At 49.7% G+C, this 17,719-nt stretch overlaps 1 protein-coding gene across 3 annotated transcripts in view; it reads left to right on the forward strand.

The window, feature by feature from the left end:
- Window positions 1–15,985, forward strand: part of st6galnac5 (ST6 N-acetylgalactosaminide alpha-2,6-sialyltransferase 5) — a 38,925-nt gene extending 22,940 nt beyond the window's left edge. For all 3 annotated transcript variants that reach the window (XM_033029027.1, XM_033029028.1, XM_033029029.1), the window contains 3 exons: window positions 3,736–4,145; window positions 6,044–6,151; window positions 15,560–15,985. In XM_033029027.1, the coding sequence (XP_032884918.1) occupies window positions 3,736–4,145; window positions 6,044–6,151; window positions 15,560–15,797 (756 nt within the window). In that variant the 3' untranslated portion in view covers window positions 15,798–15,985. The remainder of the gene's footprint in view (window positions 1–3,735; window positions 4,146–6,043; window positions 6,152–15,559) is intronic.
- Window positions 15,986–17,719: the final 1,734 nt, after the last annotated feature.

Raw genomic sequence — 17,719 nt, forward strand, 5'->3', positions numbered from 1 at the left:
TCGCCTTCATGGTCGTGAGGAGTTCCCGCATTCTGGACGCCGTGAATTATTCAACATGTTGAAAAATTAGCGGCGACTAGAATGAAGCCGCTATGGAGAGTAGCGAGAATTGTTGTGCCGTAGGTGGGTCGCCAGGAGGTCCTAGTGGGCCACTAGGAGGTTCTTGTAGGTTGTAGCCGGTGCTGACCGGTGCATTTTATTGGCACAATGGGGGAAAAAAACGTAAGCAGTAGTTTTCAGAACCAAGCATAACCGACCGGTAATGTTAAATGTCTGTGGAGCTTCACAGCCGTGTATCTCTGGCTTCTTAAAAGTTGCCTTCACTCCTTTTCCATCCTTTCCCTCACCTCCTCTCACCCCTTCTTTTAACGGATTTTCCGTACACTAGACGTCTTAATTACAGCGCCAACCTTCCTGTTCATCGCGGTGTGTGTCTGTATCACCTTGGCTTTGCACCGTGTGAATTTCACTCAGACAGCGTCCCTCCGCTTGCCCTGTCCCCCGCCTGCATAACGGGCTGGTGAATGAAGCGATGTGTGTGTGTGTGTGTGTGTGTGCGCGTGTGTGTGTGTGTTCCACTCTGACAGTCGACGTTCTAGTTGCCGGTTTTTCAGGCGACTGCCGGCAACTTGACAGTCACCGGCAGTTGCTTGAAAAATAGCCTAATAGCCCTGTCCCACAGTGCGAGTTCATTCCAAGAGCTCTCCCGAGTTTGCCCTGATTCGAACTCGGAGATTTACGGTGATGGCTGCTCGTCGGTACTCGGGGCTCTCGTGGACATTTTTCAACGAGCTTACCTGCCGTTAGCGAGTCTTCCCGAGTACCTGCCGTTAGTGTTATGAGCCGCTAAGAGACGTCCCCGAGCTCCGACGTACCCGCTACGTTCATTCTCCGTGCATAACACGAGTTAGATTTTTTTTAAACTCGGGAGAGCTCTTGAATGAACTCGCACCGTGGGACAGGGCTTTAAGTGAGGCAGGCCCATTAAGGCAGCAACTCCACTGCTGCTGCAGCACTGTGTTCTGTGTGAAACGTCTCGGGAAGAATGACGTGTGATTAGTATTCCCGCAATTATGTGAGCTGTGCATCAAGGTTTTCCTTGCATTTGCTGAGAGTGATCTGAATGTGAATATCGCGTGGAGAATTTCCATTCACGAACATTGAACATTTTGTTTTATCCAAGTCGAATCTTACACGACACATCAAATCAGGGCATGAATTCATTGAACTTTCAGCTCTGGAATATTAGTTTAGTTTAGAGATACAGCAAGGATGAGAGGGGATTTTATTGAAACATGTAAGATTATTAAGGGTTTGGACACGCTGGAGTCAGGAAGCATATTCCCGATGTCGGGGGAGTCCAGAACCAGGGGTCACAGTTTATGAATAAGGGGTAAGCCATTTAGAACGGAGACGAGGAAACACTTTTTCACACGGAGAGTTGTGAGTCTGTGGAATTCTCTGCCTCAGAGGGCGGTGGAGGCAGGTTCTCTGGATACTTTCAAGAGAGAGTTAGATAGGGCTCTGTTGTGATTCTGCTGTTGGAATAACAAAGTCTCACACCGTGTTTAAGGGCCAAAGATTGTATTAACGTTACAGCATAGGTAATTTCATACTGGCACGTTACTCTAAAAGTGTGAGAACAAGGCAGGGAAGCTTTCTGTTAAACTAGTGGGCGTAGCTACAAAGCATGACTCATAACATGAGTGACACTATTCTAAAGATAGCGGAGTCAGGGGATATGGGGAGAAGGCAGGAACGGGGTACTGATTGTGGATGATCAGCCATGATCACAGTGAATGGCGGTGCTGGCTCGAAGGGCCGAAAGGCCTAATCCTGCACCTATTGTCTATTGAAACAGGCCCTCCATCCCAACGAGTCCACGCCGACCCATTTACACACTAGCTGTACACACTCGGGGTAGTTTACAGAGGGCCAATTAACCTGCAAACCTGCACATCTTTGGGATGTGGGAGGAGACCTGAGCACTCTCTTTATGAAACAGAGTGCTACTCCAGCACTTTGGGTCCTTTTGTGCATTAACCAGCATCTGCAGTTATAGAGCAAGGAAAACAAGGACAACAAGGAAATGGGCCCTTCAGCCCAACTTGCCCACTGCTGGAGTAACTCAGCGGGTCAGGCAGCATCTCTGGAGAACATGGATAGGTGACGTTTCGGGTTGCGACACTTCTTTAGACTTCATGAAGATTCTTCCAGATCCAGAAAATTGGAGCATTAGGAAATGTTTACAATCTAGAGATGTTTGCCGTGAATCAAATGAGGCTGTGGAGAGGGAGAGATTCATAGAAACGTAGAAAATAGGATATGCATGGGTGATGTTTCAGGTCTGAAGAAAGGCCTCAACCTGAAACGTCACCAATCCATGTTCTAAGGAGATGCAGCCTGACCCTCTGAGTCAAAGTCAAATTTATTCGGCACCTGCACCCGAAGGTGCAGTGAAATGAATTTGCCAGCAACGATACACTTAAAAAAAGAACACACAATACATAATAGAATTTAACACAAACATCCACCACAGCATTCTGCACTGTGGTGGAAGGCAACAAAGTTCAGGCAGTCCTTCTCCCTTTGTTCATCCGTGGTCGTGGCCATAAACCCTCTGTAGTCGCCGCTACTGAAGGCCGGATGTACAGGCCCTCTCGTCGGGATGATCCAAACTCCGACGTCGGGACAGTCGGACACACTCCGCAGCTTGGAGTGCCCGAATGGATGTTATAGGCCTCAAGATGTTATAGGCCTCAGGATGATATAGGCCGCGGGTTACTCAAGCACGTTGTGTCTTTTTACCTCTCTTTACAGCTATCTCAGGCAGTGTTCTCGTAAGCCTCTTGTTCAACCCTCTCCAAGTCCTCAACATCCTTCCTGTTGACAGACAAAAGGACACAAAGTGCGGAAATATCTCAGCGGGTCAGGCAGCTTCTCTGGGGAACATGGATAGGTGACATTTCAGGTCTTCGGTCTGAAGAAGGGTCTGGACCCAAAACATCACCCATCCATGTTCTCCAGAGATGCTACTCCAACACTTTGTGTCCTTTTGTGTAATAGCCAGCATCTGTAGTTAAGGAGCCACACAACAAGGAAACAGGCCCTTCGGCCCAACTTGCCCACACTGGCCAACATGTCCCCGCTACACTAGTCCTACCTGCCCGCGTTTCACCCATATCCCTCCATACGTGCCCTATCCGTGTACCTGTCTAACTGTTTCTTAAATGTTGGGATGGTCCCTGCCTCAATTATCTCCTCCGGCAGCTCGTTCCATTCACCCACCACCCTTTGTGTGAAAAAGTTACCCCTCAGGCTCCTATTAAATCTTTTCTCCTTCACCTTAAACCTACTGTATGTGCTCTGGTCCTCGATTCCCCTACTCTGGGCAAGAGACTCACGGCGTAGATCTACCCGAACTATTCCTCTCATGATTTTGCACACCTCTCTAAGACAGTGTCATGGAGTGATACAGTGTGGAAACAGGCCCAACTTGCCCACACCGGCCAACATGTCCCAGCTACACTAGTCCCACCTGCCTGCGCTTGGCCCGTATCCCTCCAAACCTGTCCTACGCACCCCTCATCCTCCTGCGGTCCAAGGAATAGAGTCCCAGCCAACTCAACCTCTCCCTATAACTCAGACCCTCCAGTCCTGGCAACATCCACCTTTGTGTCTACGATCTGGTGGACATCGGCCGCACCTAAACGACCTCCCTCTTTGTCCGCCCAGGGCCTGCAGGTGCGTTGCAGAAGCTGTGCCCTGGTCACCAGCTCGGGGCACCTCATCGGCAGCGGGCGGGGGTCGGAGATTGACCGTGCGGAATGCGTGATCCGGATGAACGACGCCCCGACACGGGGCTACCAGGAGGACGTGGGCCGGAGGACCAGCCTGAGGGTGGTGGCCCACTCCAGCATCCAGCGGCTGCTGCAGAAGGGCGGGGAGCTCCTCAACGCCAGCCACAACCCGGCCTTCATCTTCTGGGGGCCCAGCAGCTGCCTGAGGAGGGACGGCAAGGGGCGGCTCTACAACCAGCTGCAGCTCATCCACCGGTTCCTGCCCGCACTCAGGCTGCACACCATCAGCCGCCACAAGATGCTCTACTTTGACCAGCTCTTCGAGCGCGAGACCGGCAAGGACAGGTACAGAGTCAGGCGCGTTTTAACGGTAAACAACCCGAAGGTCAGTCGAGTTTGAACCCGAATCTCTGGCAACTCCGCTGCACAACCGTGCCACCCATAATATATATATACTAAAAAATCTGTGTGTGTGTGTGTGTGTATATATATATATATCTATATATAAATATGTGCCATTCATAATATATTTATGTAATATATTTATATATTAAGGGTTTAAAGGTGGTGCAGCGGTAGAGTTGCTGCCTTACAGCGTCAGAGACCCGGGTTCGATCCTGACCACGGGTGCTGTCTTTACGGAGTTTACACGTCCTCCTCGTGACCTGCGTGGGTTTCCTCCTTCACCCAACACTCTTGAGATGTGCAGGTTTGTAGGTTAATTGGTGTCAGAAAAATTCTAAATTGATCCTAGTGTGTGTACATTGTAAATCGTCCCTAGTGTGTGTAAGTGCCTGTGTTAAGGGTCATCGCTGGTCAGTGCACACACGGTGGGCTGAAGGGCCTGTTTCCGCAAACTAAACTAAACTAAACTAAACGAGGAAGAGCTTACAGCATCCAATTAGCTGCCAACCCGTGGTCGGGGGTAGGGGAAGCCAGATGGTCACTGGGTGCCCCCTCACTGTCCATCTTCAAATCCTCCCTAAAAACACATTTTTATTCTTTGGCTTTCGACACTGGCTGAGGCATTGCTCCTGTTTTTAGTGCTTTTAATGTCTTTTAATTTTTAGTGTGTTTTTTATAGTCCTTCGTTTTACGTTTTTTAATGGTTTTTAATTGTTTGTAATAGCTTTTTGTCCATGAGTTCTCATGTACAGCACTTTGTGGCAACTGCAGTTGTTTAAAGTGCTTTATAAATAAAGTTATTATTATTATTATTATTACATGCAAACTCCACACAGACAGCACCAGATGACGCCTAGGCTGTTGGAGCAGTGAGGCAGTGAGGTCAACTAGCAGCAGCTGGTAAAAAAAATCAGGGCCGATCTTTTACCTCAGTTCCACTTGAGTGAATGAATAAGTTAATGAATGAATTAATGAGCGATGGATATGTTATTGAATTATACTTTATTACCATATGTGACATATCACAGTGAAATTCTTTGTTTTGTTTACCGTACACAAAGTATGGAACGAGTTTGCGATTCCGTGTGATCACCCCATATCCCTGCTTTCCCTTAATATCTGGGTGGCACGGTGGCTCAGCGGTAGAGTTGCTGCCTCACAGCGCCAGATCCCCGGGTTCGATCCTGACCGGGCGCTTGTCTGTATGGAGTTTGTACGTTCTCCCTGTGACCTGCGTGGGTTTTCCCCCCACACTCCAAAGACGTACACCTTTGTAGGTTAATTGGCTTGGTGTAAATGTAAATTGTCCCTAGTGTGTGTAGGAAAGTGTGTAGGGGGCGGGAATCGCCAGTCGGAGCGGACTCGGTGGGCCGAAGGGCCTGTTTCCGCGCTGTATCTCCGAACTTAACTAAGACCTGTAAAATGGGTGGGTCACGTTTAACAAGTAATTAATTTTTTTCTAAAACTAATTGTCTCCAGAACCAGGGGCCACACAGTTTAAGAATAAGGGCTAAGCCATTTAGAACGGAGACGAGGAAACACCTTTTCTCACAGAGAGTGGTGAGTCTGTGGAATTCTCTGCCTCAGAGGGCGGTGGAGGCAGGTTCTCTGGATGCTTTCAAGTGTGAGCTAGAGAGGGCTCTTAAAGATAGTGGGAGTCAGGGGGATATGGGGAGAAGGCAAGAACGGGGTACTGATTGGGGATGATCACATTGAACGGCGGTGCTGGCTCGAAGGGCCGAATGGCCTACTCCTGCACCTATTGTCTATTGTGTGTTGTCTCACATGATCAATAAATACTTTTGCACCACTGATACAAAAGGATGTTCCTTTCCCAGGAAAACCTCCAATTCTTGGCTGAGCACTGGCTGGTTCACCATGATCATCGCTCTTGAGCTTTGCGACAGAATCGATGTTTACGGCATGGTTCCACCGGACCGGTGCAGGTAGGCTGTGAGATGTTGCTCGATGTTGTGGTACCAGATCATGAGGTCCCTGTGTGGTCTTCCTGCCCCACCCCTCCCCACCACTTGTCGACACCCTCAGACCACCCATGCTGTGCCAGCAGCCCTCGAGGTCCAACCATCTTGATGCGTCGGAGAGGATTTTCCCAGTCTTCCCAATGCAGGTCCACCACCGATTTTCCGGCAACTGGTGGTCCGGCACCGCCTTTAAACCCGGACAAAATTACGAGACCGCGCTTGAGACCCCCCCCCTCCGCCAAAAATTGGCGCCTAGACCGTGTGCAGGGTCGTGTGCGTAGGATAGTGCTTGCTCAAGGGGGGAATCGCTGGTCGGCGCAGACTCGATGGGCCGAAGAGTCTGTTTCCGCGCTGTATCTCTAAACTAAACTAAACTAAACTAAGCTCTCACCTTGAAGCTGAGCCCTCTATCCTTTGACATTTCCACCCTGGGAAAAAGGTTCTGACTGTCTGAGGGAGGGTCCCGATCCAAAACGTCACCTATCCATGTTCTCCAGTGATGCTGCCTGACCCGCTGAGTTACTTCAGTTTAGTTTATTGTCACATGCATCGAGGTACAGTGAAAAGCTTTTGTTACTTGCTAACCAGTCGGCAGACCGACAATACGTGATTACATTCGAGACATTTACATTGTACAGATACGTGATAAGGGAATAATATTTGGTGCAAGATCAAAGCAAAGTCCGATCAAAGATAGTCTGAGGGTCACCAAAGAGGTAGATAGTAGTTCAGCACTGCTCTCTGGTTGTGGTAGGATGATTCAGTTGCCTGATAACAGCTGGGAAGAAACTGTCCCTGAATCTGGAGGTGTGCGTTTTCACACTTCTATACCTGTTGCCTGATGGGAGTAAATGACTCCCCCTCCCATTCCCACCGTCCTTTCTGTCCTGGGCCTCCTCCACTGTCAGAGTGAGGCCCAGCTCCAAATTGGAGGAACAGCGCCTCATATTTCGCTTGGGCAACTTACACCCCAGCGCTATGAACATTGACTTCTCTAACTTCAACTAACCCTTGCTTTCCCCCTCTCTCTCCGTCCCTCCCCCACCCAGGTTGTTAATAATAATAATAATAATAATGGATGGGATTTATATAGCGCCTTTCTAATACTCAAGGCGCTTTACATCGCATTATTCATTCACTCCTCAGTCACACTCGGTGGTGGTAAGCTACTTCTGTAGCCACAGCTGCCCTAGGGCAGACTGACGGAAGCGTGGCTGCCAATCTGCGCCTACGGCCCCTCCGACCACCACCAATCACTCACACACATTCACACACATTCACACACCATATAACCATATAATAACCATATAACAATTACAGCACGGAAACAGGCCATCTCGACCCCTCTAGTCCGTGCCGAACACATAATCTCCCCTAGTCCCATATACCTGCGCTCAGACCATAACCCTCCATTCCTTTCCCATCCATATAACTATCCAATTTATTTTTAAATGATAAAAACGAACCTGCCTCCACCACCTTCACTGGAAGCTCATTCCACACAGCTACCACTCTCTGAGTAAAGAAGTTCCCCCTCATGTTACCCCTAAACTTCAGTCCCTTAATTCTCAAGTCATGTCCCCTTGTTTGAATCTTCCCTACTCTCAGTGGGAAAAGCTTTTCCACGTCAACTCTGTCTATCCCTCTCATCATTTTAAAAACCTCTATCAAGTCCCCCCTTAACCTTCTGCGCTCCAAAGAATAAAGCCCTAACTTGTTCAACCTTTCTCTGTAACTTAGTTGCTGAAACCCAGGCAACATTCTAGTAAATCTCCTCTGTACTCTCTCTATTTTGTTGACATCCTTCCTATAATTAGGCGACCAAAATTGTACACCATACTCCAGAATTGGCCTCACCAATGCCTTGTACAATTTTAACATTACATCCCAACTTCTATACTCAATGCTCTGATTTATAAAGGCCAGCACACCAAAAGCTTTCTTTACCACCCTATCTACATGAGATTCCACTTTCATGGAACTGTGCACAGTTATTCCCAGATCCCTCTGTTCACCTACATTCTTCAATTCCCTACCATTTACCATGTACGTCCTATTTTGATTTGTCCTGCCAAGATGTAGCACCTCACACTTATCAGCATTAAACTCCATCTGCCATCTTTCAGCCCACTCTTCCAACTGGCATAAATCTCTCTGTAGACTTTGAAACTCTACTTCATTACCCGCAACCCCACCTATCTTAGTATCATCTGCATACTTACTAATCCAATTTACCACACCATCGTCCAGATCATTGATGTACATGACAAACAACAGTGGACCCAACACAGATCCCTGTGGCACCCCACTCGTCACTGGCCTCCAACCTGACAAACAACCATCCACCATCCACCACGTTGTTGTACTTGCTTCGAAGTCATCTTGTTGAGTCTCATTGTGCGTAACTCGTTTCCACCAAGGCCACAGTTAACAATGGCCTCTCCCCTTTATCATCATCCATTTATTTCTTCATTTGTCATATATCTCTCTCTCTATATATCTGTATCTCTTGTTTCCATTTGCCCTGATTCTCAGTCGGATGAAGGGTCTTGACCCGAAACGTCGCCTATTCCTTTACTCCAGACCCGCTGAATGACTCCAGCTTTTTGTGTCTAACTCCAGCACTTTTTTTTTTTTTTTCAATTTCAATTATTAAAAAAATAAATATTACACTACAATAAAACAAACCAGAACCCACCACCATAATATAATACAGACAAATATCCTTAATAAACTACTGTACAGTTATCTTACACTCCTTCTCAAGGATGCATTCAACACCCTGCGGAGCCCAGTGGTCCCGGAGCTCCCCCAGGGTGCCCGTAGACAGGGCGTATTCCCTTCGAACCCCAGCCGGGCACGGACCTATCCCCGGAAAAGGGGCAGGCAGCCAGCTCGGGCAGAGCCCTCCACCGCCTAGCGTCGTGACTGGCGGATGGCCAGCTTGGCCAGGCCCAGGAGCAACCCAACCAGGACATCTTCGGCCCTCTACCCTCTCCCCCATGCACAGAGTGTCCGAAGATGAGGATGGTGGGTGAGAAATGTAGCCAGAAGGCAAAGGAGAAGCCCCTTTAGGTATTGGAACTGGGGCTGCAGCCTCACGCACTCCAGTGGCAGGCGGCTGGCGAGTCTGTGAACCGCGAGAGAAACAGGCTGCAGGGAACACCTCGGTGCAGTACCCTCCACCCCAGGTCCCCGATGTAGAGGGGGAGAATCCCTGCGTAGAGGGACCCCCACCAGGCCCCCCCCCCCCCGCTAACCCCAGCACTTGGTGGGTTTTTTCCCCCGACTGTCCACCCACACTCTGTCTCTCATGGACCACCAGTACATAGACCCAGCGGTTAGCGTGTTCTGGGAAAAGAAGAGATGACTCTGACATAAGTCACAGATTAACAATTGTTGAATTACACTTGTAAGCAAACGTACTCTGCAGATTTCTGTTAAGTGACTGCTCAAGCAAGCCAATATACTGATAGTGTTTTAGGAAATTGGTTTTTACATTAATGCTTGATTACAAGCTGGAAAATAAAGAGACAAAAAGTCCCATTTATACTTCCAGTGAAGCATTTCAGTGCTGGATTTGTCAGAGTAATCAGTGCTAATTAAACTAAGTTTATTTTTCCAAATATTGCATTTCTTAATGTTCACCCCAATGGAATTGAATTACGGCTAATAAACCATTGCTCAGACCCTCCAGAATTAAAAAGCTTATGGAAATATTACCGAGGTGTAATTAATATTTTTGTAAAAGCACCATTAACAGTCTTTTCCATCGGCCAGTGAAAGATTCCAGTTTTACATTTCTTCTAGATAGAACGCTAAATGCTGGAGTAACTCAGCGGGTCAGGCAGCATCTCTGGAGGAAAGGAATAGGTGACGTTTCGGGTCGAGATCCTTCTTCAGACTGGGAGTCTGGGGGGAGGGGGGGAACTAGAGGCACGAAAAGGTTCAGAACAAATCAGAGCCGGCACCGATGGCCAAGGAAAGGTGGAGCCCACAATGGTCCATTGTTGGCTGTGGAAGAGGAGATGACTGAGGTAGCGTCCAACTTGGGCCCGACTTACCCACTTCGACCAACATGTCCCAGCTACGCTTAGAGTTGCCAACTTTCTCGCTCCCAAATAAGGGACAAAAGGTCAAAATACGGGACAAAGTCCCGACGGCAGTTCGTTGACCGACTCGGCCGTGGCTGGATGAATGATGAGTTGGCCCGGGTGCTGGACTGTACACTAAGCCCAGCCGGCGGGCCAGCTGAGGAGTTTCGGCCCGGGCCGCGCGACATCACGCGCAAAGTCTGGCACCCCGTCCAACTCGTGAACCGATGGTGGTGGTGTCGACGGTAAGCGAAGGTCTGAAAGTCGGACAGCTGGCCGGGTGCCGACCGACGGGGCCACGGGCGAGGCGCTGCTGCTGCTGCTGCTGCTGCTGCACTCCATGGGCTGCACTACGTCGGGACAGGTGAGGCGGGGCCGGACGCGGCGCTCCCACCCGACAGTCCCCTCCACCCGAGTAGCAGCAGTCAAATACGGGACAATGGCGGTCCCATATGGGACAAACCAATTCAGCCCAAAATACGGGAGAGTTGGCAACCCCAGCTACACTCGTCCCACTCACCTGCATTTGGCCCATATCTCTCTAAACCTGTCCTATCCATGTACTTGCCTAATTGCTTCTTAAACGTGGCGATAGTCCCTGCCTCAACTACCTCCTCCAGCAGCTCGTTCTGTACACCCACCGCCCTTTGTGTGAAAAGGAATCTCTCAGATTCCTATAAAATCTTTCCCCCTTCACCTTAAACCTATGCCCTCTGGTCCTCGATTCCCCCACAGATCTGTATCTCTAAACTAAACTGAATGAAACTTTCATCTGAACTCAGTGGGCAATCGTTGCGAGCTTTGTATTGGGGTAGCCATCTGAAAGTTATGCGGCCTAGTCTCACACCCGCATTTGTGGGACCTACTAGGCCTGTGTTGCTGCAGTGTGTAGCCCACCAAGTCCGCCCTGACCAACGATCCCCGCACACTAACACTATCCTACACACTCACACTAGGGACAATTTTATATTTTTATACATTTATACCAAGCCAATTAAACCTGTACAAACCTGTAGGTCTTTGGAGAGTGGGAGGAATCCAAATGACTCGGAGAAAACCCACGCGGGTCACGGGGAGAATGTGCAAACTCCGTACAGACAGTGCCTGTAGCCAGGATTGAACCCGGGTCCCTGGCGCTGTAAGTCAGTAACTCTGCTGCTGCGCCACCGTAGGGATCTACTAGGACTGTGTTGTGGCAGTGTGGACAGGCTTCAATGTGGACGTCCAGATAGGACAGGTTTGGAGGGATAAGGACCAAACGCAGGCAGATGGGACTAGTGTAGCTGGGACATGTTGGCCGATGTGGGCAAGTTGGACCGAAGGGCCTGTTTCCACGCTGTGTCACACTATGACTCTATCACTCTGCAGCCCAGGGTACTGTGGAGATGTCAAGCAAGAACTGGCACCTGAAGGAGATATTCAGGCATGGGATAGATTCAAAATGCTGGAGTAACTCAGTGGGACAGGCAGCATCTCCGGAGAGAAGGAATGGCTGACAGTTCGGGTCGAGGCCCTTCTTCAGACTGATGTCAAGGGAGATACATAGATAATAAAGAGCAAGGTGTGAAAACAGGACAAAGGGGAAGGCGATCGAGGAAAATTATGTTCAGGCATGGGACCAGAAACTTATAGAAATATAGGAACACAGAAAATAGGTGCAGGAGTAGGCCATTCGGCCCTTCGAGCCAGCACCACTATTCAATATGATCATGGCTGATCATCCCCAATCAGTACCCTGTTCCTGCCTTCTCCCCATATCCTTTGATTCCGTTAGCCCTAAGAGCCATATCTAACTCTCTCTTGAAAACTTCCAGTGAATTGGCCTCCACTGCCTTCTGTGGCAGAGGATTCCACAGATTCACAACTCTCTGGGTGGAAAAGATTTTCCTCGTCTCAGTCCTAAATGGCCCTACCCCCTTATTCTTAAACTGTGTGACCCCTGGTTCTGGATTCCCCCAACATCGGGACCATTTTTTTCCTGCATCTAGCCGGTCCAATCCCTTAAGAACGTTACATAGCTCCATAACATCCCCTCTCATCCTTCTACATTCCAGTGAGTTGGTCAGTGAGACAGGTTTTAACGAGCAGCTTAAAGCGTGATGAAGTGCGGAAGTATGGGCAGACAAATGCTTGGCTTAGGTCCTTGGCAGCTGATGAGTCAGCTAGTCGTGCAGCAATTAAAGCCAGGGTGATGAGCTGGCCAGAATTTGACAAATGCAGATAGCCGGAAGGGCAGTGAGAGGCTCCAGGAATAATCAAGGGTGAGAAACACAAATATATGCAGATGCTGCAATATGAAGCCGGAGGGGGGGGGGGAGATGTAACACCCCCCCGCCTACACTCGTTCCCCGCGGGCCTCATATTGCAGCATCCGCAGATATCTGGCCCATATAATAATAATAATAATGGATGGGATTTATATAGTGCCTTTCTAATACTCAAGGCGCTTTACATCGCATTATTCATTCACTCCTCAGTCACACTCGGTGGTGGTAAGCTACTTCTGTAGCCACAGCTGCCCTGGGGCAGACTGACGGAAGCGTGGCTGCCAATCTGCGCCTACGGCCCCTCCGACCACCACCAATCACTCACACACATTCACACACATTCACACACAGGCAAAGGTGGGTGAAGTGTCTTGCCCAAGGACACAACGACAGTATGCACTCCAAGCGGGATTCGAACCGGCTACCTTCCGGTTGCCAGCCGAACACTTAGCCCATTGTGCCATCTGTCATCCCTCTCAACCTATCCATGTACCTGTCTAAGGTAGGCAAAAATGCTGGAGAAACTCAGCGGGTGAGGCAGCATCTATGGAGCGAAGGAAATAGGCGACGTTTCGGGTGGAAGCCCTTCTTCAGACTTAGTCTTGACCTGAGACGTCACCGATTCCATCGCTCCATAGACGCTGCCTCACTCGCTGAGTTTCTCCAGCATTTTTGTCTACCTTCGATTTTTTTCCAGCATCTGCGGTTCTTTCTTAAACATGTACCTGTCGAAATGTTTCTGAAATATTATGATTGTACCTGCCTCAACTACCTCCTCTGGCAGCTCGTTCCAGGCATCCACCACCCTTTGTGTAAAAAGGTTACCCATCCCATGTCCCCTTTAAATCTTACTCCCCCTCACCTTAAACCTATGTCCTCTGGTCCTCGATTCACCTACCCTGGGCACGAGACTCTGCCCAATCTATTCCTCTCATGTTCTTATACACATCTATTAGATCACGCCTCATCCTCCTGCGTTCCAAGGAACGGAATCCCAGCCTACTCAACTTCTCCCTGTCGCTCAGGCCCTCGAGTCCTGGCAACATCCTTGTAAATTTTCTCTGAACCTTTTCCAGCTTGACATCTTTCCTATAATATGATCCCCAAAGCTGAATACTTTAAACGTGGCCTCACCAACGTCTTATACATCTGTAACATGACCTCCCAAATTCAGTACTCAGTACTCTGCCTGATGAAGGCCAATGTGCTGAAAGCCTATTTGACTACCACGTCTACTCGCTAGAATTTAGAAGATTGAGGGGGGATCTTATAGAAACTTACAAAATTCTTAAGGGGTTGGGCAGGCTAGATGCAGGAAGATTGTTCCCGATGTTGGGGAAGTCCAGAACAAGAGGTCACAGTATAAGGATAAGGGGGAAATCTTTTAGGACCGAGATGAGAAAAACATTTTTCACACAGAGAGTGGTGAATCTCTGGAATTCTCTGCCACAGAATGTAGTTGAGGCCAGTTCATTGGCTATATTTAAGAGGGAGTTAGATGTGGCCCTTGTGGCTAAAGGGATCAGGGGGTATGGAGAGAAGGCAGGTACAGGATACTGAGTTGGATGATCAGCCATGATCATATTGAATGGCGGTGCAGGCTCGAAGAGCCGAATGGCCTGCTCCTGCACCTATTTTCTATGTTTCTATGTTTCTACCTGTGACGCCACTTTGAAGGAACTATACACCTCTACTCCTAGATCCCTCTGTTCTACAACACTCCCCAATGACTGTGTAGGTCCTGCCCATGTTAGACTTTCAAAAATGCAACATCACACATTTCTGTGTATTAACCATTCAACCATTCCTCAGCCCACCTGGCCAATCGAGAGAGATTCTGCTGCAATTTTTCACAACCCTCTTCACTATCTGCAAAACCACCCACTTTTGTATCATCAGAAAACGTCCTAATCTTGCCCTGTACGTTCTCATCCAACTCATTGATGTAGATGACAAACAGTAATGGGCCCGGCATCGAACCCTGACCTGAGGCACACCACTAGTCATAGGCCTCCAGTCCGAGAAGCAACCTTCCACCATCACCCTCCGCTTCTTTAGTTTAGTTTAGTTTTTGTTAGTTAATTTTAGCGATACAGTGAGGGAAGAGGCCCTTCGGCCCACCAAGTCCGCACTGACCAGCGATCCCCGCACACTAACATTACCCGACACACACTAGGGACAATACACATTTGTACCAAGCCAATTAAGGTACAAACCTGTGCGTCTTTGGAGTGTGGGAGGAAACCGGGGATCTCGGAGTAAACCCACGCAGGTCACAGGGAGAAGGTACAAACTCCGTACAGACAGCGCCCGGGGTCAGGATCGAACCCGGGTCTCTGGCGCTGTAAGGCAGCAACTCTACCGCTGCGCCACCGTGCCGCTCACCGTGTGTTGTTGGATCCCATGGGATGTAACCTAACGGGCAGCACGGTGGCGCAGCGGTAGAGTTGCTGCCTCACAGCGCCAGAGACCCGGGTTCGATCCTGACCCCGGGTGCTGTCAGTACGGAGTTTGTACCTTCTCCCTGTGACCTGCGTGGGTTTTCTCCGAGATCTTCGGTTTTCTCCCACACTCCAAAGATGTACAGGTTTGTAGGTTAATTGGCCCGGTATAAGTGTAACATTGCCCCTAGTGTGTGTTGGGTAGTGTTGGAGTGTGGGGATCGCTGGTCAGCACGGACTCGGTGGGCCGAAGGGCCTGATTCCGGGCGGTATCTCAAAACTAAACGAAACAAAAGTAAACTAAACTAAACTGATGATAGCTGAATGGATAGGAAGTTGGCTTCATGGAAGGAAGCAGAGGGTGATGGTGGAAGGTTGCTTTTTGGATGGGAGGCCTGTGACTAGTGGTGTGTGCCTCAGGGTTCGGTGCAGTTCGGGCCCGTTACTGTTCCGGTCGGCGCGGCCTCGGTGGGCGAAGGGCCCGTGTTTCCGCGCTGCATCTGTAAAACTGAACTAAAGTGAAAAGCCTTCCGAGTGTATTGACGTGACTGCCCTTGCCCCCTGCTGTAGGGACCCCACCCACCGGCAGGTGCCCTACCACTACTACGAGCCGGCGGGCATCGACGAGTGCACCATGTACATCTCGCACGAGCTGGGCCGCAAGGGGAGCCACCACCGCTTCATCACCGAGAAGCGCGTGTTCGCCGGCTGGACGCGGACGCACAGCCTCCACTTCCACCAGCCCGAGTGGGGGCCCGTCTCCGAGGCAACGGCCTCCAACCGCACAGCGGCCAACGCCGGCCCCTGAGCCGCCAGAGGCGCACTCGCACTACCCGCTGAGCGCCAAGCCCCGAGAGGACAATAAACTCAAGCTCAAAACTCTTTCATAAACCTCCCATCGCACGGAAGACGAGAGAGCGTGCGTTGACAAGACACCGTTCACGGATATTCGGGGAAGGAACTAGCAGACGCAAGGAACTGCAGATGCTGGTTTACAGGGAGAAGGGGGGGGGGGTGGGGCGGAAGGCACAAAGTGCCCGAGTAACTCAGCGGGACGGGCAGCATCTCTGGAAAGAAGGAATAGCTGACGTTTCGGGCCGAGACCCTTCTTCAGACTGAGTAGAGCCCTCGCTGGAGAGAGGAGGAGACACTCTTCAAAGTAGACACACCTCGACACAAGACGCTGGAGAACACGGGCAGGTGACCTTTCAGGTCGGGACCCGTCGTCAAACTTCAATTACTCCTACACTCTTGTGTCTCTCTTTGTGGAGGACAGCCAACGGGTGGAACGAGGGAAGGCAGGGATCTCTTTACATCTGGGAAACCGATTGGCTTTTGGTTTCAAGCATAGCAAAGGGGCAAGGTTTAAATTATTAATACTGATTTGGTTCATCTTGCATGCAGACTTTCACAATTCTTGCAAGGTATTTTTTGATTTCCGTGTACGTGTGTGTGCGCGTGTACGTGTGTCGCTGATCTGGTCCCAATCACAGACCTGTAATACTATTTATATCAAAAGAGATTTATTACGGTGTTGGGCGGCAACGAGTCACTTTTGAACTTCTGCTGACATTTTAACCAAATGCCATGGAGCACTGGAAGATGGAGACACTAATGAATCTTCCTGCGTGCCAAGGAATACTATCACTGTGACAAAATCCTGGTGGTAAAATAAAAGTTTCAACTCAGCTTCTCAGCTAAGAGATGACTGGAGTGTGGGACAGAAGGAGGCCAGTCAGCCCCTCTTTTCTGTTCTATCCTTCAACTCGACACGAGGATATTGGTTTAACGTGAGGGCCGAAAGATTTTGGTTCATTTAGCTTATAGATACAGCGCGGTAAAACAGGCCCTTCGGCCCATCTAGCCCGCACCGACCAGAGATCCCCGCACACTAACACCATCCTACCCACACACACACGAGGGACAATTTTTTTTTTACAATTAGCCTACAAACCTGCACGTCTTTGGAGTGTGGGAGGAAAGCAGAAGATCTTGGAGAAAACCAGCACAGGTCACGGGGAGAACGTGCAAACACCGTACAGACAGCACCCGTAGTCAGGATCGAACCCAGGACTCTGGCGCTGTGAGGCAGCAACTCTACCGCTGCGCCACCTGAGAGATTCATGCAAAGGGTGGTGGGTGTAAGGAACAAGCTGCCGGCTGCAGTTGAGGCAGGTACCATCGCAACGTTTAGGTAACATTTTGACAGGTACATGGACAGGTACACAAAAATGCTGGAGAAACTCAGCGGGTGCAGCAGCATCTATGGAGCGAAGGAAATAGGGAACCTTTCGGGCCGAAACCCATCTTCAGTAACAATGAGGCAGGTTGCTTGGTGACCACATGTACAGTGAAAAGCTTTTTGTCAACTAAAAGCCACACCAGAGACCCGGGTTCGATCCTGACCATGGGTGCTGTCTGTGTGGAGTTTGTACCGAAGATAGAAACAAAAAGCTGGAGTAGCTCAGCCGGGACTCAGCAGAATCTCTGGAGACAAGGAATGGGTGACGTTTCAGGTCGAGTCCCTTCTTCAGGAGTTTGTGCGTTCTCCCTGTGACGGTGTGGGTTTTCTCCGGGTGCTCCGGTTTCCTCCCACACTCTAAAGACGTGCAGGCTTGTCGGTAAATTGGCCTCGGTAACAAATTGTAAAATTGTCCAAAGTGTGTAGGATAGTGCCAGTGTGCGGAGTGATCGCTGGTCGGCGCGGACTCGGTGTATCTCTGGAACGGA

Source organism: Amblyraja radiata, chromosome 10 (genome assembly GCF_010909765.2).
Source record: "Amblyraja radiata isolate CabotCenter1 chromosome 10, sAmbRad1.1.pri, whole genome shotgun sequence".
In the NCBI taxonomy this organism is placed as follows: domain Eukaryota; kingdom Metazoa; phylum Chordata; class Chondrichthyes; order Rajiformes; family Rajidae; genus Amblyraja; species Amblyraja radiata.